Source organism: Gambusia affinis, linkage group LG20 (genome assembly GCF_019740435.1).
Source record: "Gambusia affinis linkage group LG20, SWU_Gaff_1.0, whole genome shotgun sequence".
NCBI lineage: Eukaryota > Metazoa > Chordata > Actinopteri > Cyprinodontiformes > Poeciliidae > Gambusia > Gambusia affinis.
Window position 1 is genome coordinate 22,902,085 of NC_057887.1, and position 19,391 is coordinate 22,921,475.

At 40.7% G+C, this 19,391-nt stretch overlaps 4 protein-coding genes across 5 annotated transcripts; 1 reads left to right on the top strand and 3 right to left on the bottom strand.

The window, feature by feature from the left end:
* Positions 1-39: 39 nt before the first annotated feature.
* On the bottom strand, positions 40-7,315 carry anks3 (ankyrin repeat and sterile alpha motif domain containing 3). Its single transcript, XM_044101657.1, has 15 exons — positions 7,149-7,315; positions 6,433-6,631; positions 5,982-6,103; positions 5,827-5,908; positions 5,204-5,321; positions 4,559-4,705; positions 3,697-3,813; positions 3,511-3,626; positions 3,282-3,443; positions 3,088-3,212; positions 2,633-2,774; positions 1,658-1,895; positions 1,512-1,577; positions 1,350-1,443; positions 40-1,029 (listed from the first exon to the last, which is right to left on the bottom strand). Exons 1-14 carry the CDS (start codon positions 7,313-7,315, stop codon positions 1,364-1,366), a joined length of 1,881 nt encoding a protein of 626 aa, XP_043957592.1. The 3' UTR covers positions 40-1,029; positions 1,350-1,363.
* A 1,413-nt stretch (positions 7,316-8,728) lies between these two features.
* Positions 8,729-13,266, bottom strand: lg20h8orf33 (linkage group 20 C8orf33 homolog). Of its 2 annotated transcripts, none has more exons than XM_044101660.1 (5): positions 13,038-13,266; positions 11,300-11,712; positions 10,058-10,148; positions 9,169-9,315; positions 8,729-9,093 (listed from the first exon to the last, which is right to left on the bottom strand). In XM_044101660.1, the coding sequence occupies exons 1-5, from the start codon at positions 13,063-13,065 to the stop codon at positions 8,900-8,902; spliced, it is 873 nt and encodes a 290-aa protein (XP_043957595.1). In that variant the 5' UTR covers positions 13,066-13,266; the 3' UTR covers positions 8,729-8,899. The 2 variants fall into 2 exon arrangements, with proteins under 2 accessions (XP_043957595.1, XP_043957593.1); XM_044101658.1 differs by having other exon boundaries at positions 9,169-9,333.
* Positions 13,267-14,068: 802 nt separating this feature from the next.
* h3f3d (H3 histone, family 3D) lies at positions 14,069-16,546 on the top strand. The gene is made up of 4 exons (XM_044101666.1): positions 14,069-14,214; positions 14,938-15,075; positions 15,968-16,121; positions 16,196-16,546. The coding sequence occupies exons 2-4, from the start codon at positions 14,948-14,950 to the stop codon at positions 16,322-16,324; spliced, it is 411 nt and encodes a 136-aa protein (XP_043957601.1). The 5' UTR covers positions 14,069-14,214; positions 14,938-14,947; the 3' UTR covers positions 16,325-16,546.
* Positions 16,547-16,670: 124 nt separating this feature from the next.
* On the bottom strand, positions 16,671-18,929 carry lg20h16orf91 (linkage group 20 C16orf91 homolog). Its single transcript, XM_044101667.1, has 2 exons — positions 18,720-18,929; positions 16,671-17,684 (listed from the first exon to the last, which is right to left on the bottom strand). The coding sequence occupies exons 1-2, from the start codon at positions 18,809-18,811 to the stop codon at positions 17,372-17,374; spliced, it is 405 nt and encodes a 134-aa protein (XP_043957602.1). The 5' UTR covers positions 18,812-18,929; the 3' UTR covers positions 16,671-17,371.
* Positions 18,930-19,391: the final 462 nt, after the last annotated feature.

Below are 19,391 nucleotides of genomic sequence, written 5' to 3' on the forward strand. Positions count from 1 at the left end.
AAATTAAGATGCAATTTTACCAGGAAAAAATATTTTAGATTTAATGTGAGCAAATAGTTTTTCACTTTATTCTGGTATTATTTTGACTCTACTGTCGTACAATGCAAAAACACAAGATTTTAACAAGTATTTTTGGTTTAGTTTCTTGTGCAAATATATTTTTACAAATGAAAAAAGACAAAACTAACTTATTAGTACATTTTTAACAAGATATATAACAGCTTGTTTTAAAAAGTGAGACAATTGGCAGATTTCACTAGTAATCTTAAGACTTATTAAATGTCTTGTTACAATTGAAATAATTAGTACTTTTCTAAAATCAATATTAAGGAATTGACATAAAACAAGCTCATATCTTACTAAAATTATTCTTGTTTGTGTAATAACATATTTGCACTAGAAAAGAGGCAAAATGCTTGGTAAAATTTTGTTTTCCAGTGTAATTCTAAGTAATATTGCATCTATATTTTGCTAAAAAAATAAAAATCTTGTGGCATTATTACGATTTAGTGTATGGGCTGTCATGCAACAAAAAATTTACATTTCAAGTAAAAAATCTATTTCTGAGATTAATCTCAAAATTTGTGAAATTTACTTTATGCCATGAAAACGGTTCATGTTAACCACCAGGGGGCGCCACTGGGAACAGATTTCAGATATAAGAAAACAAATAATTTCATTCAAAATCAGCAGGACTTTCACTAAAACTAGAACAAACGGATTAAAATTAATTTTCCATCATTTCTTCCTCCTTCTCTTCCTCTCTGTGCCTTTGCACGCTGAGTGCAACACACCAGCACAAGCGGTGAGGGTCATGACCTCTTCCTGCCTGCTTGTCGTTTTCCTGCAGGAACTGAGTTGCTCCCGCCCTCAACTGGGCAAGCGCAGGTCCTTCAGCCAATCAGAGGCGGGCAACAGGTAGCCAATCAGAGGCAGCTGGTGCTGCTCGACTCACTGCGGCGCTGTGACTGTCCTCCAGCGGCGGTTCGGGGTGGTTGGCTCACCCTCCGTCAAATATTCACAGTAACCCTTTACAAAGCATCGGAGAGAAGCTGGTTTCAGTTAATTTGAGATGAAGACGATAATCCGCCAAAAAAGATAATACGTCATCCAGCCAGAAGAGACGAAGGAATGCTAGGAGCTGACTAGCAGCTAGTTAGCGGTAGCCTCAAATCACAGAACGCAATGACGATGTCTTGAAACTTAAAGAACTGTTTTTTAAGCGCTTGGGTTGTTTCTGGAAACCCAAAGGAAAGTACTAAAATGTGCAAAGTGTGAATTTGGCATAATAAGTTCCCTTTGCGTCTTTATAATGCTGCGTGGACTGACTGGGTCTGAGCGGTTCTGACCTTCTGAAGCGCGTTTAGGGCCGCTCCCAGCTCTCTGAGACCTCCGGGGCGCTCAGCCGCCTCAGGCTCTGCTGCAGGGTTTCCACGGTCCCTGCTGTAATCACATCAAACGTCAGAGTTAAATCTTAACCATTTTAATCTGCAGTACTGAACTCGGTGTACCCATTTTGTCCTGAAAGGACTCCAGCTTCTTCATGAGCTCCACCATATTGGAACATCTCAGCCCCTCTACAAGTACAAGAAAAAAAATAAGAGTCACTAAGTTTTGCTAAAAATAAATGTGAGATTTAACATCAGAACTGCTGTACCTGCCGGGTCGGAACCGCTGCTCCGGTCGGGCGCGAAGCAGGCCAGCAGCTCGGCCCAGCAGGCCCTGGCCTTGGTCAGCGTGGCGCTCATGTCCTGAGCCAGCCGGTGGTTCTCCACCAGCTCAGAGTGGACCTTCTTCCAGGCCATCTTGTCCTCCATCAGGCAGCCCTCCATCACCGTCCGCAGCTCCTTCTCCTGAGACACCTGGCTCTCCAGGCTCTCGATTTCCTCACATCGCTGCCAGCGTTCAGGCGGACAAGAAGAAGCTCGGTTGAACCAGAGCCGCTCGTTTTATGGGAACTATAACTACACAGCTTCAATCTGGATTTATTCTGGACTGTGGTGGACAAACTTCCACTAATAGCAGAGCTTGTTTTATTTAGTGCTTGAGCAGTTTTGCTAACTTTGAAAAAGTTTAGTGATATTTCCAGATCCAGTCTAAAGCTCTAATTTACTTGGCTGTAGTGGTGGGCTAACTTCTGCTAATAGCAATGATAATTTTTCATTCAGCACATTAGCATTTTAGCTCATTTTAAAAAATTTAGTGATATTAGCTTTTCCTAAATAATGTTTCTGAATCATTTCTAAAGCACTAGTTTACTTCCCTATTTTGTAAACTTTTAGTTCCATGAAGTTTAACAACTGAGTTTAACTTATTATTGACTTAAGAATTCAAGTATTTACGGTTTTATTCCTGCTTTTATTTTGAAGTGCAGGAAGACTGCGCAGCAGTTCCATTTCCTCTCTTTCTTCCCAAAGAGTTTAATTAAAACAAGAAACATACAGAGACAAAATCTGGTGTTTGTTGAGTGTTAGGATTAGTTAGCTGTGCCCAACACTGATCCTGGATTTTCTTTTCACACATTCAACTCTAGAAGCTTCTGCTTGGTGCAGTGCGGTTTTATAAACCCACATGGTTAGAAAGCGTCACCAGAGGCCCAGAATGATTTAAAGCTCTGCTCTGCTTCGGTCACCTTGTGGAGCTGGATGGCCATTTCCTGCATCTCTGCTTCCAGCTGGTCAGCGTACGCTTGCTCCAGGGCGTCGCTGGGCGGCGGCGCGCTGCTGTGCCACCGCGCGATGGCCGACGTCATCTTCCGTTTGGGACCGAACAGCCTGAAAAACACAGAGCCGTTCAGAACCGCAACAGAACTTCTAAAATTATTATTACAAGATAAAGTCTAAATATTAGCAGAATAAAAGGCAGCATAACCAGAATAAAGCTGTTTGTTGTATTATTACGACTTTATTCTGGTGTGATCTTTAATATACTTTAATGTATTGCTCTGACAGAAAAAGTTAAAAATCATCACACATTTATTTTTATATTATCACAACTTTGTTCTCGTATTATTATGACTTTATTCTAGAAACTAAAAATCTCTTAGCCTGGCTCTAGTTCTCCGTAGAAATGTGAAAAAATTCTCACGTAATCCCGATTTCCTTCAGATCGTTCTCCGTCAGCGTGAGAAATATCTGCAGGTCGATGTCCTGTTTTTCCAGTAGTGGGAGATATTTGGAGAAGCCAATTTGCTCCAGGAACTCTGCCAGATCCTGAGGAAAACAGGAAGTGAAAAACCAACGCAGACGCTAAATCGGAGCGTAACCCGGAAGCAGCCCGACCTTCGGACCGGAATAAGATGGCCGCGGCCCGCCGTGGGCGTGTTTGCTGCCGTTTCCCGTCCCGCCGGACAGAGCCGCGTCGCTGTTGGCATGCCGCGTCTTTCCTTTGGAATGATTCTTATTTGTCCGGCGGGAGCTGCTCCTCCGGCTCTGATCCGAGTCCTGGTGGAGGAACATGAGCTCAGCAGCTAACAGGAAGTCGGAGTAAGCGGTGGCGAGGCGGACGCACCTCGTTGCTCTCCACGGATCCTTCCCAGCTGAGTCCGACCGCGTGAGGCAGGCCGTCGCTGCTGCTGCTGCCGCTCCTCATGGTGGGCATGTTGCTCTCAAAGAACGGGCTGTCGTCTGCAGAGACGTCCAACTCTTCACCAACACCGATCAAACACCGGCTTACCTCCTGAGTCTGACCTCTGACCTCTGCTGCTGTGGCTCTGACCGTCCAGCTCGTTGATCGGTGACGTCACGTCCCGGTAGCAGATGCTCTCGCTCTGCTCGCCGTACGCCGTGAGGCCGGGCAGCGCAGCGGGCGGTTCTGGAGGACGGGAGGAAGTCCGGTAAGAAAACGAACAGAAATCCCATTTCATTATTTACTGAAACGATTAATCACGATTAATCAATCTTTAATTAATTAATTAATCAGAATAATCAAGTATTGAAAACAATTAATTGTGATTAATAATTATTCAAATAGCTAATTAATCTGAATTATTGATTACTGAACAATTAATCATGATTAATTGATTTTGAAAAAAAACTTAATCAGATTAATTAACAAGAATCTTGGTTAACAAGATTAATTCTGGTTTATTGATTCTTGAAATGATCAATCATGATTAATGATATTGAAATAAAAGATTAAACTGATTAATCAGTAATTGAAAACAATTAATTGTGATCAAATAACCATGAGATAATATAATAATCGATTAATTGTTGTACTGAGACTCTAAAGACCATTTGCTTAAAGAACCATGAAAAGAACAAATGTTCTGTTTTATCTTCACTGATTGGAGAACAAACGTGTTTTAACTAAAATCAACCAGACAGAAACACGCCTGCAGTTTTTGTTTCATAAGTTTTTATTTTGCCTGAGTTTATTTTGTAGTTGTTACTTTTTACATGCATTGTTTTAATTTTGGTTCATTTAGCTTTTAAATATTCAATAATTACTCAGAACGTGAGTTGCTTTTTATGCCAAATACTTCAGTATAATCTCTGATCAGTTCAGGTTAGGGGTGTGAATACTTTTGGCGGCGGCCATTTTTAACGTGACTCACCGCTCGGTTTGCTCTTCCCTCCCACTCTGAACTTGGCGATGGCCTGCGGCCCGTCGTGGATGCTGACGCCTTTGACCCGGCTGCGGCCGGACCGAGTCCTGGGCGGCGAGCCGTCCGAGTCCGAGGAGCTCAGGTCTCCAAAGTGTCCTGGCGAGTTTAAGAACAGCAGAAAATGATGTTCATTTTAGTCTGTACGCTCCCGTTAACAATTAATCGATTGATAAGTTGGTTGATGATTATTTTAATAATCGATTAACTGATTCAACCCTGGTTAAAACCTCCAATAACTATATGATGAGAGCAGGACAATACGGCCGTAAAACCTGGGTTTTGTATCAGTTGATACAGATAATTATTGATTAGTTTTTTGTTTTAAATATCTGAAATGCAACAAAACTGATGGTTAGACATTTCAGTTTTCTCTCTGCCTCGTTTTTTATTTTCTAGTTGTTATGAGGAACGAAGAGGAAACTTGAAACTGTTCCTGCCAGTAACTCAACAGGTTGTTGCTAGGCAACCAGAGAACGAGAGAGTTAGTTGATTCACCTGAATATTCAATCAAACTTATTATTTGTTGATATTGATCAGGTGTCTATTGATGTATTGTCCAGCCCTGATTTTAGTTTTTTTAAAATAAACAGAAACCTGATTTAATTCTTGGAGATCGAGAGTCGATGAGGCCGACGATCTTGGTGTAGCCGTACATCATGGCGAGGGCGCGCGCCGTCTCTCCTTTGGCGTTTCGATCGCCCACTTTTACTTTCTGAAGAGAAAAGAATATAGTTAAACCCCTTCAGTCACCAGCAGGGGGCGTTTCCTACAGCTAAACCCTTTCAGTCACCAGCAGGGGGCGTTTCCTACAGTTAAACCCCTTCAGTCACCAGCAGGGGGCGTTTCATACAGTTAAACCCCTTCAGTCACCAGCAGGGGGCGTTTCCTACAGTTAAACCCCTTCAGTCACCAGCAGGGGGCGTTTCATACAGTTAAACCCCTTCAGTCACCAGCAGGGGGCGTTTCATACAGTTAAACCCTTTCAGTCACCAGCAGGGGGCGTTTCCTACAGTTAAACCCCTTCAGTCACCAGCAGGGGGCGTTTCCTACAGTTAAACCCTTTCAGTCACCAGCAGGGGCGTTCCTACAGTTAAACCCCTTCAGTCACCAGCAGGGGGCGTTTCATACAGTTAAACCCCTTCAGTCACCAGCAGGGGGCGTTTCCTACAGTTAAACCCTTTCAGTCACCAGCAGGGGGCATTATCATGGCCACTCACATGATCCAACAGGTATTGAACGATGATTTCGTGTCCAGACGCAGCGGCCTCCATCAGAGGAGTGAACTCTGACCCCGGCTCCCTGCCAGATGAGGGAAAAACGGTTTAGAAACATCTGGGTCAGACCCGCTCCGGTTCTGGTTCTGAACACCAACCTGACGTTGGCGTCGGCGTTGTTGTCCAGCAGGAACTTGACCATCTGCTGGTGGCCGGTGCTGGTGCAGTGAAGCAGAGCCGTCCAGCCTCTGGCGTCCCTCAGCTCCAGCTCCGCCCCCTGCTACAGGAAGAGACGACAAACAGTCACACACTGGACCGGTACAATCAGAACCACAGTCACACACTGGACCGGTTCTTTAGACTTAACCAGAACCATCGTAAAGACGCTTTACTAAAGCCTCCAACTGCTTTAAGATACAGAAAAAGGAAAGAGAGAAAAGAAAAAAAAACAGGTAGAGGAAGGAAGATGGTGAAAAAAGAAAAAAGGAAGAAAATAGGGTGAAAAGGAAATTAACATTAAAAAAGTGAATTAATGTGTTAACAAATGAATTAAATTAAACTGAATATCATCTGGATTAATTATTATTATTTTAGCGGCAGATGCTGTACCTGCAGCAGGAAGTAGGCTATGCTTTCGTTCCCGCAGCTAGCTGCTAGCATCAGAGGCGTGAGGCCTTTCGGCGTGGCAGCGTTCACGTTCACTCCGGCCTCCAGCAGCAGGTTGGCGATGTTGTCATGGCCGATGTAGGCGGCGTACATGAGCGGCGTCCATCCGCCCAGGTTCTTCCTGTCCAGGTCCGCCTCCCGCCTGGAAACAGACAGACAGAGATGAAAATATCTCTGTGTTTATTCGATTTTTAGGATTGCGATTCGATTTTTGTCTATTTTTAGTTATTCTTGTAATATTACACTCTGTTCTTCTATTATTGCGATTACATTGTACTACTACGACTATTCTGGTAGTATTAAAAGTTTTGTGTCATACTACTTTCTTTTCCTAATATTTCAACAGTTCTTTTATCATTACAACTTTACTGTCATATCATCACGACTTCTTTCTCCTTACTTTGTTATCATATCACAACTTTGTTCTCATATGGCTGTTTAGATGTATCTCTACTTCAACACACCTGAGTCAAATAATGAGGTCATTAGAAGGACTCTGGGGAACCTGACTGCACTTGGGAGGTGATTCAGCTCTTGGATTTGGTGTGTGGGATCAGGGAGACTCTAAGAGTTGCAGGACACCGGCTCTCGAGGACCAGGGTTGGCCACCCCTGACGTAGATAGACAGTTCTAAGGGACTGGTTGGTGCAGTTACTCACTTTTTGATGCACTCCGCCACCACGTCGTACTGGCCGATGGAGCAGGCGGTGTGCAGGTCCAGCGGGACGTCCAGCTCCTCCGGGCGCAGCAGGGAGTCTCCCAGCCAGAGGGAGAGGCTGGCCCCCAGCTGCTCCGACTCGCTGGCCTCGTCACTTAACTCGGACATTTTCCCTCCTGAAACTAAACAAACCGACTTGAAACGACAGAACCCTGGACTCAGAACCAACGACAGAACCCTGGACTCAGAACCGGTCTGGTGCCAGAAATCGAATCTTATTAGCGAGGCTAGCTTAGCAGACAAAACCGTTATCTCCGCCCGGTAAAGCTACGTAACCTGGAGACGTCTGGAGTCTGGCGTTTAACAGCGTCTAAAGGTCAAAGGTTAAAACTTACAGCAAACTAGAAGATTCTTTAAGCAACACAGCAAACTTTTCCAAATTTAAAAACCTTTCCCTTTCTTTGCCACACTCAATTGTGCTCGTGTAGAAACACAAACCGCCCCTTCCGGTTCTTTTCTTCTTCGTGGATTGTACGCACAGCTTTGAGTGCATTACCGCCACCTTCTGAATTAGAGTGTGAAAGTGGTTAAAAAGGTAAGATCTTAGAATAAATTGAAAAAGACTCTCCATTTAAAATGTGGTCCAATTTTAAATGAAGTAATTAAACTTAATTAAGCCACTTTTCTAATGAAAATGACTTATTGTTTTTCTCTCTGATATTTTATATATTCTGCCAGTGGCGCCTCCCCAGAAAATGTTCACATGGGAAAATGTTCATATGGATGGGTAGACAAATTTTAGGGTGGTAAAAAATACAAATAAAACAAAGTTATACAAATGATATATATATATATATATATGTATACATATATATATATATATATATATATATATATATGTATAAATATATATATATATATATATATATATATGTATACATATATATATATATATATGTGTATACATATATATATATGTGTGTGTGTGTGTGTGTGTGTGTGTTTATATAGTATATGATATATTTTATTCTTCTCTTGTGAAGTGTCTTTGAGTGTCCAAAAAAGAACTATAAAAATTGGATGTATTATTATAGTTATATTAAACTTATACTTGTAATTCAACTTTTCAACATTTTGTCAAACAAACAAAAATCTACTGAGTGTTATCTCTTGCATCTTATTTCTGTATTTCAACCTAAATATGGAACCCTGAAGTAAAACTAATATAATCTGTAATATGTTTTCACGTCTCTGCATGTCTCATTTTTATTTTATTGATATTTAAAAAAAGCTTTCATCAAACAACAAAACTTAATTCTCCAAAAATGAGGGTTTTGATGTTACCAACTACAAGAGAATATAGTTGCAATAACAGGAAAGCAATTATATGTCAAGAGTCACAATTTGTATAAAAAGAGCAGCTATTGTACAAAAAGAGAGTCGTGATTACAACTAATCGAAGTAAACAGAGTTGCAATAACACATAAACAATCGGGATAAAATGAGAACTAAGTGGTAATAATACTGTACTCGAAATACAAGAGTAAAGTACAAAAATACAACAAAATTAAAGACACGATGTTGAAACTGAAGAAAATGATTTTATTTAAAATTGATGTAAACAAACAGATCAATGAAAGCCTTTTGGATTTGCACAATTTCCACACCAAATCTTCTGTTTTGAGTATTTTGAGTAAGCGTTGCTTATTTCAGTTCATGCAGAAACTCCATCTTTCTTTCAGCCCAGAAACATCAGAAGAAATTGAAGTGAAATTCCTCCTGGGATGGAACGAAGCTGAAGGCCGGCGTCTCGGTCCGTCGCTGCTGCTGCTGCTGCTGCTGCTGGGTCTGTGAGGCTCCTGGACCGGTACTCGCCTCCGCTCTGCGGTGGAAAACGGACTTCTTTGGGGAATCCGACACCACTTTGACCTGAGCCGATGCGGTTTCTATTGAGACCAGAGGAACGCGTTGATCAAAATGGCTTCAGAAACAAACAGCGTTCACTGAAAGGGTTCACTCACCGCTCTGAATGAGCTGGAACTGCTTGTTCTTCTCCTCCTCCATCTTCTTCCTGTAATCCCCAGTCAAGGCTCTCATCAGCTGGCGCTTCTTGACCAGAGGAGCTTTGGAGCTGCGCAGCGTCTTCAGGGCGCGGGAGGCCTCCTCCTCTACGGGGAAGAAAACATCTAGAAACTCAACATGATGCGACGACGCAAACCTAAAGCACTAATCATAAACTTTAGTTCTGCTAATGCTAAAACATTAAACCAACATGGTAGTTAGTGTAAACTAATTAAACCCTTTTACCAAGATGGTGTTTAGTAGAAGCTAATGCTAAGCTATTATACTAACATTGTATTTAGCAGAAGCTAATGTTGAACACTATAATAACATGGTATTTAGCTGAACCTGATGCTAAAGCGCTACAAAAACATGCTATTTAGCGCTGCAATAGACTTTCTTCTCTTCTTCTGGTTTAGACCTCAGCTCTCTATCGCCCCCTATGAGGCAAACGGGGTCAGAACAGCAGGAAAACGGGTATTTAATCCGTCTTCCCCAGTTTTAAACTGGTTTCTTCTTGAATATTTTTGTTCTCTTTGCTGCTTCCTCTGGTGTCAGTTGGAGGTTTATTATTATTCTGTTTCTCTAGGGACATTTTTGTCTCATTTCGGTTGTTTTGCAGCTTTTATTTTTATGTTTCCTGTTTGTGTCACTTCTCATCTCTTTAAGCTCATGTCCACATCACACCTGCAGTCGTTTTGTCTTCTTCTTTAAAATATAGCATCTCTTTGCTGTTTCACCTGATTTTGCCACTAAAGGAAAGAGTTGGAGTAAATTAATTTGCATCTAGAACAGATGAAAACCTGTCTGTGACTCTGCATGATGTATAGGTGAAACAATAACACTAACTCTGTTTTGGCGTTCCCTTCTGGGACTTTATTCCCAGCTCCAGCTGCTCGATGCACCAGTTCAGCTCCCTGTTCAGCTGCTCTTCAGGGCTCTGAAACAAACCACAGTTAGACATGAAGAAACGAGGATCATTCCTCACAGTTCCTGTTGCACGTTTTGGTCAGAAATGCTACAGAAATCTCAGGTTTTTCAGAACAATGCACAATAAATGAGCATGGTGGAGGTAGCGGTATGCTGAGGGTTTGTTTTACTGATGTTCAGAATTATTTTACAGAATTTTATTAAAAGTAGAGCTGCAACTAAGAATTATTTTACTAGACGATTATTATAATCACAAAGATTTTAAAAATGGCCTCATTCTGCAGATTTTTCAAACATTTTATACAATATTGGAAATGCATTAAAATATGCAGATAGATATAAATGATAAAATCATCGTTTTATTTCCTAAAACGCAATAAGAGCATTCCGTTAGTGAACATTTGATTATCTGTAGCTAATGATGCATCTGCAGCTAAACGTTTGTCTCGTTCTGCAGGACGGATCTGGTGATTATTATTTCAATTAATAACTGAAGATCTAAAGGGATTTTTTTAAAACTTTATCTGAACCAGGTGAGGATAAAACTGACACTTTAAGAGTTCTGTGTAAATATATTTACAGACAATATTTATTTGCTCATTTTCTAATTGTACAGTTTTGGATTCTTCATTGCTGCTCTGAATGTGGTTTAAGTTTATTTAATCTTTTCAGCCTTGGTTAAACCTCCACTAACTGAGATTAGGGCAGAACGATGTGGCTGAAAAACATGATATAATGTTTTACATCAGTGGATGGCAAAAATTACTGATTATTATTTTTGCTTCAAATATCTGAAATGCTACCAAACTTCCCCATTTTATCTGGTTTTCCCTCCATTTTGGTTTTTATTTTTTAGCAGATATGAGGCAAAGTGGGGAAACTGCTGCAGTTGCTCAGCAGCTTGTTGCTAGGCAACCATAGAGCGAGTTAGTTGATTCCACCAACCTGGAACATTCTGGATATTGAACATTCAGAATTCCATCTGTTGTTTTATCTATCGATATTAATCTGCAATATGTATCGCGATACGTATTGATTTATTGTCCAGCTCTTTGTGTTGCTATCAGCATTTTATTCATATCAGTGGAAGCGACGGCATATCTTTGATACTTCTGAACTCGTAGTCAATATAATCTCCGGGGGTGTATGTAAACTTCTGACCAGCTCTTCCTGATTCTCTTCTGTCGGTTTCTGCTGAGCCTCGGAGTCGGACGGCTTCTTCTTCCCAGATTTCTTCTTCTTCTTTGTTTTGGTCTGATCTGATGCTTCACACGCGGTGGCGCCCCCCTGTGGACGGGAAGGCCCTTTCTGTTGGTTGCCTAGCAATGAGGCGGGTTTTGTAGCCTCTGTCGTGTCCATGTCTTCTGCAGGAGGGATTTGAAAGTTGAAAGCAAAAGCTGAGCTCTGCCCTGAAAAGGACAGTGACGCGGCTGCAGGCGCTTCCTCCTGCGGCGGCGGCGTGGCTGTGTCGTTGTCCGTGTCGAAGTTAAATCTGAAGGAATTATCGCTGGCGGTCCAGAGCGACCCACTGGTCTCAGCTTCAGACGCCGTGGAGATCTTCGAGTCTCGAATATCTGTCGAAAGAAAATGTTGGACGATATGGCTGAAAAACTTACACAATTTAAGCGTTTCCTATCAGTGTATATCTATGATTATTGATCAGTATTTTTGTTTTAAACATCTCAAATATTTCCAAACTGATGGGGTAACATTTCCTCTTTTATCCAGTTTTCACTCCTCACTGTTGTTTTTCATTTGTAAGCATTTATGAGACACAGTGGGGAAACTTGAAACTGCTGCTGCGCCAGTTATCCAGCAGGTTGTTGCTAGGCAACCAAAGAACGAGCAGGTTAGTTAATGCCACTAACCCATGATTAGCTAGCCGTGAGTGTTTGAGCATCTAAAACAGAGGTTTCAAACTCCAGTCCTCGAGGGCCGCAGTCCTGCAACTTTTAGATGAGCCTCTGCTGCAGCACCCGAATACAGAACTGATAGAACTGGTCTACACAAGGTGGAGCTAATTAAGCCGTTTCATTCCAGTGTTTTGTACCTGTGGCACATCTAAAAACTGCAGGACTGCGGCCCTCCAGGACTGGAGTTTGAGACCCCTGATCTAAAGTCTTTCTTCTGCCTAAATCTCCCAGAATGCCGTGCAGTTCTGGCTCAGAGTTCAGTGAATATTCTATAAGTTGAATATCAGACATATTATCTACTCATATTGATCACATACCTATCGCAATATGTATTGTTATTGATTAATTGTCCTGCCTTTTGAAATTTTCCCCAATTAGCTTCTTTATAATATATAATTTTAAATATATTTTATTGAGATTTTATTCCTTGGCTCCAGAGCTTTGTTAGAGAATAATGGAGAACAAACATTGTAAAAAAAACCATTTTAGCTTCCTATAAATCACAAATGAAAATAACATGTAACATCCATAATAAGGAGCTCTGGTCAGATGAAAATAAAACTGAACATTTTGGTTTCATGTGGAAAAGAAAAAGTACTTTAAAATAACACTGAACACACAATTCTCACTACTAAACGAGCTTAAAACTGGGATGGTTCAGATCAGAGCAGAATCATGGGTTAGAGTGGCCTAGTCAAAGCCCAGACCTGAATGAAAGAGTTAAAAACTGATATTTATTGATGCTCCTCATCACGTTTGATAGAAAGGCAGCAACTAAGTGCTTCTAAACTTTTCAGATTTTCATTTGTAAAACTAAAAACAAAAGCCTCGTTATATTTTCACTTTTTTTACACAATTATGCGGTGATTTAAGTTCGTCAAGTAAAATCCCAAAATAATAAATGGAAGTTTGACGTTATAAAGTGACAGAAAGTGAAATTAATGAACACGTGTGTATCTAAATAAATCGAGCAGAATGATGCGTACCTATGAACAGCAGCGTTTCCTCGGTCATGCTCTCCAAACCTCGCTGGTTTTCAGCTTAAAATTCTCTTTCTACTTTATTTCACTCAAAACCGACGAGTGTCAAACACCAGCGGCGAAATACATGTTTACTAAAAACACTAATGCACAAATATTTATTCTGATTAACCCATCAAAATGTTCACAAATGTTACATACAAACTTACTGCGAGTGTCACTCTGTTTTATGCCCGTCTTTCACGCTTTCCCCAAAGTCAAGTAGTTCCGTTTCCAGTTTTCACGCCATCTACTTATTTTAATCTGTTTTTAGTTAAAATAACACACAATGCTCTTTAACTGTTATTTTTGTACCAACGGAATAAAATCATATTCAGAAAAGAAAAATAATCCCTCAGTAACTGTTTTTGTGTGACATTTCGCATGATTGTCCTGTCCCGATCAAAGATATAGCTTCATTAGATTCATCTAAGCAAAGGTCCAGCATTATGTTGGGTATTTTTAGATTAAAAACACGCGGAAGGAGTCGTCTCCGTGCGGATAAGGGAGTGACAGTGAGGGGATTTGAAAAAGTGGCGGGCTACTCTCCATCCATTTCCCTCCTGTTTCAACAACCACAAAGGATTCAGAGGAACATCTGTCCTGAGTTTAGGGTTAATATTCTGTCTGCTGTTGATCTTTACAACCACTTTCACAAAAACCAGAGTCTGACTGAACACAAACACTACTTTTTAACTTTTCCTGTTAAGAAACATTCAAGGTTTCAGTTGTAAAAATGGAATATTATTTGTAAGAAAGCTATTTTTCGCTATATTGTTTTATGCAATAAAACAATATAGCCATCGACAGAAAACGTAATCCTGTGAGTGAAGTACGAACAACGGATAGTTCGGAAATAGTTTTATTTGCTTGAATTGATCAAAAATCCCTCTTCGGATGCTTGAAAGACTCCATTCATACCGTCTGTGTTTCATTGGGAGTGGACGAGGATCCTCATTGGCTCCTTTATTGGTCACGTTTCGTCATCAGGGCAGTTTCGACCAATCGCGTTGAACAAAGGGCGGGGCTTGGGCTTCGGCTCCGGTTAGCTTATAAAAGCCGCGTCTCGCCGCCCCTACCAGTATTGAAGACGGACGACGTGAGAGCAAGAACTCCACCTGCGACGTGAGAACAGACCAGAACGGTAAGTCCTTTACATTACCTTTCTTTTTATACTTTCCACTTTTTAATATCAACATTAATCGATTGTGTGATGTAAGTTACCTTTAATGCGGCTTCCGGCCAGTTGATAAACGTTGAAACCGTTTACAATAAACCAACGCGCGCCATGCTCAGTTACCTCTATTGTGGTGCCAGTAAAAACCTTTTAAATCACGCTACATGGTGTAATACTCTATAAATATACATTTGTAATTTTCAATGATACACCATACTTAAGGGATTTTTGTGTTAGCGGTATTTTTTTTATATATGTATATATATATATATATATATCTTACTAGCTTCTTTAGTAGCAAGCTGGCGCCATTTTATAACCGTCTTTGCCAGCTTCTAAACTGGACTGTAGGCGAGCAAAGAAACGTGTGTGTCCTCTGTAGCTTAATGGTGGCTCCACTGAGGAGGCTTTAACTCTGAATTCACATAATGTGGTCTTTTAAACACTAGGCGCCATTTTTCCCGCTTCTTGTAGACATTACTACTTCAGTATCATTTATTGTTTATATTCTAGAGCTCCTTCCCCCTAATGTATGCGACCAGATGTTATCACCTCCCCTCTGAGGTCAACCGTAATGTGTCGTTAATGTCTCCTATTTTGAGTTGTATTCGAGCTAATTGTACATAAGGATAATTAAAGTAAAGTTTTATCAACATTTGTCTTCTTCTCTCCCACATTTCCGACGTGTAGTTCGTAAGAAATGGCTCGTACCAAGCAGACCGCTCGTAAATCCACCGGAGGAAAAGCTCCCAGAAAGCAGCTGGCGACCAAAGCAGCCAGGAAGAGTGCGCCCTCTACCGGCGGCGTCAAGAAACCGCACAGATACAGGTACACACGCTTTGTCCCTCACTGGAATACAGATAAATATTATTGGTTGTAACGTACGGTGGCGCGTTAGGGTCATTGGAGATGGACGGAAGGAGTCAATTTCTGCCTAAAAGTCTAGGACATTTATGAGTTTGAAAGTTGAGAATTTGCTGGAAAGGAAACCTTCTGAATTAAAGTCAAATTTTTCTACAGAGAATTTTTATTTTGAGCTTAATCTTTTATAGAAAGTTTATGTTTAAATAGGAATTTTTCTAGAAAATATAATCAAAAGTTCTCTGAATATTTTTTGACTTTATGAATTACACCTTTGTAATTATGCAAATAACTGCTGCTGCTATGCACCAATCAGTAACCTGTTAGTGCCTGAATTTATCTGAAATTGTACAAATTTGTGTTTTTGCCGTCAATCAGATGTTGGATAAATTTTGAATGATTAATTTGAACGCTGCATCCACCTTTACTGTGAGTTTAGGTTTGGTTATTAAACCCACTAAGTGTAAATGATGGAAAAAAAACTTCTTAATTTGTGTATGTTTATTTAATTGATGCTGTTTTTCAGATTAAATCAAAATGTTTTTGGATTAAAAATATGTCTAACAACTACAAAATTATTTTTGCTGAACAGCTTCATGAGCTCCTAATCTTTTGTTTGTTTTTTTTTTCTCAATATAAAATCAGTTTACAATCATTGTTGATCCTGCAGTGGTTCTAATAAACTGAAAGATCACTTTACTGTATTGATGTAGAAGATTTTACTTCCTGTTTCACAAAAGTAATACTTTTAGAGTAAAATTTATCATTATTTACATAATGGCATATTGTTCACTATGTGTAGCCGGTTCCAAACATTTTGATTTGATGGTTTTCATTCAGGAAGTGTGTGTGTTTCCAGGCCTGGTACTGTTGCTCTGCGTGAGATCCGTCGGTACCAGAAGTCCACTGAGCTTCTCATCAGGAAGCTGCCGTTCCAACGCCTCGTCAGGGAAATCGCTCAGGACTTCAAGACCGACCTGCGTTTCCAGAGCGCCGCTATCGGAGCACTGCAGGTCGGATATTTCATTCTTGCCTCCTAAATAAATCAGGGTTTGTTTGTTGCTGAACGGCCTGTTTCCCTCCGCAGGAGGCCAGCGAGGCTTACCTGGTCGGCCTGTTTGAGGACACCAACCTGTGCGCCATCCACGCCAAGAGAGTCACCATCATGCCCAAAGACATTCAGCTGGCCCGGCGAATCAGAGGCGAGCGCGCGTAGACGGGCCGGTCGAACCTTTTTACTGGGTGGGGGGGGCGACGTTTTGTAAATTTCAATTTAACAGCATGTGTGGTTTTTATTTGTAGTTTGAGGCGTGTTTTTGTACTCCACCGACGTCTGTACAACGCTCAATGTTTGCTAACGTGTTAGTCTGACCCTTTGCTATCCTGTCTGCATGTGATGGGATTTTCTTGTGCTGTAAATAAACTTTCTGCTACCTCACATCAACTGCATTTTTATTTCCAGTCCATTTTTAGCTGAAGACGGTTCTGCTAACAGTTGACTGACATTTTATGGAGTTTAATGGAACTGGAGGAACAAGAAAATCAAGTCAAATTTACTTGTTTTTGTAGGAAAGGGATTTTATTCATTATAGACAATAAAATTTAGGAATAATTTGCACATTTTCAAATTCTTTTGAAGTCAAGCAAATTTTATTCACAGTCATAAGAACTGGATTTTTTTCAAATTGTTTTGCTATATTTAACCAAGTTTATTAAATCAAAGGCTAATTTTTGGTGCAGCAAAGTTGAGTTTTGGTAAAAACTTTTTTCTCTTTTTGAGTTTGGCATAATCGGATTTCCTTCCCAGACTCCACTGAAAACTCATTTTATTCCTAAACATGCCACATGTAAATAGTCTAGGTTGGTTTAATCAACTCACTCTCTCTGGTTGCCTAGCAACGACCTGCTGGGTGACCGGCAGCAGTTTCAGGTTTTCCCACTTTGCCTAAAACCTGCTAAAAAATAGAACAACTTGAAGTGAGGAAGCAGTTTAGGTCAAACACTTTGGAATTATTTCATTTATCTACAATAAAAAACTAATCAATAATTGGCTAGATTGACTGATGAAACTTTTACATCATTTGTTTTTCTGAACGCTGAAGCAAAAAGAGGCTACAATTCTAACAGAAACAATGATTTTAATTCAAGTTAATACAAGACGATCTGTGACCCAACATTCATCATAAAGTAAACGGACGGGTTCATTAAACTTTAAATCAGTCCACATAATTTTAACAAATAAATATCAATCCAGAGATAAACATCACTCCTTCCCGCCCTCCTCGTCTGACATCAGGCCAGGTAAATGTTCGTACAGCTGCTTCTCCAGCTGAGTGTCGACGTTCGTCTCCGGCCTCATGATGCACCACAGCAGGAAGCCGGCGAAGGCCAGGCTGATGGGCACCACCTTCCACCAGGGCCGCTGGTGCTGGCTGCCCAGGGACCGGTCCACCCTCCAGGTCCGATGGCTGGCCTTACTGGTGGAGAACTTGATAGGTTCGCTGCTGACCGCTTTGTCGTCTGACGACGGTTTGGACCGGGCCGGCGCCGGGGAGGTCAGCGATAGTGACCTCAAACTGTCCAGGGGGAGAAGGCATCTCGTTAGCAACATGCCAATACTGCTCGTTAGCACCAGTTGGTTTAGCACATTAAAATTGGGTCTCTGTCCCTTTAAAAACTCATACTCTTTCTGAAGCTCCAACAGGTGTTTGCTAATTGCTGCTGACTAGTCTGAAGGAGCTGAGTGGAGGAGGAGCTGCACCTCTGAGGGTGGGGGTTGGGTCCACTCAGGCGTTTTCCACAGCTGAATTGTTGCCATGGAGATTAAAGTATTTCTCAAACATGCATTAAAGAATCAAAGCAACACTGCAGGTTTGTTTATAACATGAGTTTTACTTTAAAAAGCAAAGGAAAGTTGAGTGGAAGGACGAATTGTGGGAGAAAAGTTATGTCATCCAAGTATCTGGTTTATAATGTTCTGGGCAGGAAGAATCTTCAGTAGCAGTCAGTCTCACAATGGTTTTGAAAAAGCCTCTGACTGAAGACTGTTGTTCTACATGGGTTTTATAATCATTATGACATGCTAACAGCTAATTATCTGAGCAGGAGAGACGATATTCCGTAGAAACACGTCCTGGATCACTTGCTAGCTTGCCTTTTAGCAGATAAGCTGTAAACATCTGCCTGGCTGTATGGTTATAAAGATGGGCAAAGTGAGGTTGGAGTTGGGAAAGAGATGGCTTAAACTTCATCCATTTTTAACTCCGCTTCGAATTGGGGTCAAAGTTCAGCTATTATTTGAACTTTTGAGATGCTAACCAGCTGCTCTTTTTGCAGTGGTCAAGCATCAGAGATACAATTTAAGGGATAATAAACAGAACTGACTGCCAAGAAACTTAGTGCAATAAGAAATAAAGGAGAGGAAAATGTATTTCTTTACATTTTGTCGCAAATGAAACGTGAATCATTCATGAAGCTTTGATTCATTCAAAGCAGAGAGACTGGTAACAAAACCCATTATTTAATTCAATATATACTTGATGTTTTTCCATCGGGTTAAACCTGAGGGTCATTGAAGTGGCGCTGAGCCCCGGTCACAGATTTTCACTCACCCTACGGAAGCCGACGCGTTTTTAATCTGCATTCCTCTGCCAAGGATCCTAGAGGTGAAACCACTGAGAGCTCGTCCTGCTGATGGAGACATGACGGACTAATGGACATCTCCACACAACCCGCTTCTCCGGCAAACCGCGTTAGGTCATGTAACACTGCATTGTGCAACGCTGAAACGCTTCCGGGTCAGGACCGTGACTCCTGCTGCGAATCGTTCCGGGACACCGCACAGTTTCTATTTTCTTTCCTTCTGTTTTAGCTTTGAATAATTTGTCGTGATTTTTTGCAGATTTTCTGAGGTGTACTGACTTAATTATGTATTAATTATGTAACAACAACAACAACAACAACAACAACAACAACAATAATAATAATAATAATAATAATAATAATAATAATAATAATAATAATAATAATAACAACAATAATTATTATAATTATAATTATAATAACAATGTAATTTTGGCGCCTAAATAAGAACAATATAATCTAATGCTGAAAAACTTTAAATAACCAAACTTATCTGGAACCAGTCGAAATATTTGAAGTTTTTTGTCTCTCTGATTAAAAGAGAGAATCTCACTCCTTTTTATTTTTGTTCTTTCACTATACCATAACATTTTTATTTATGTATTATATAGTTTAGCAAACTGTGGTTCGAGAGAAACTTG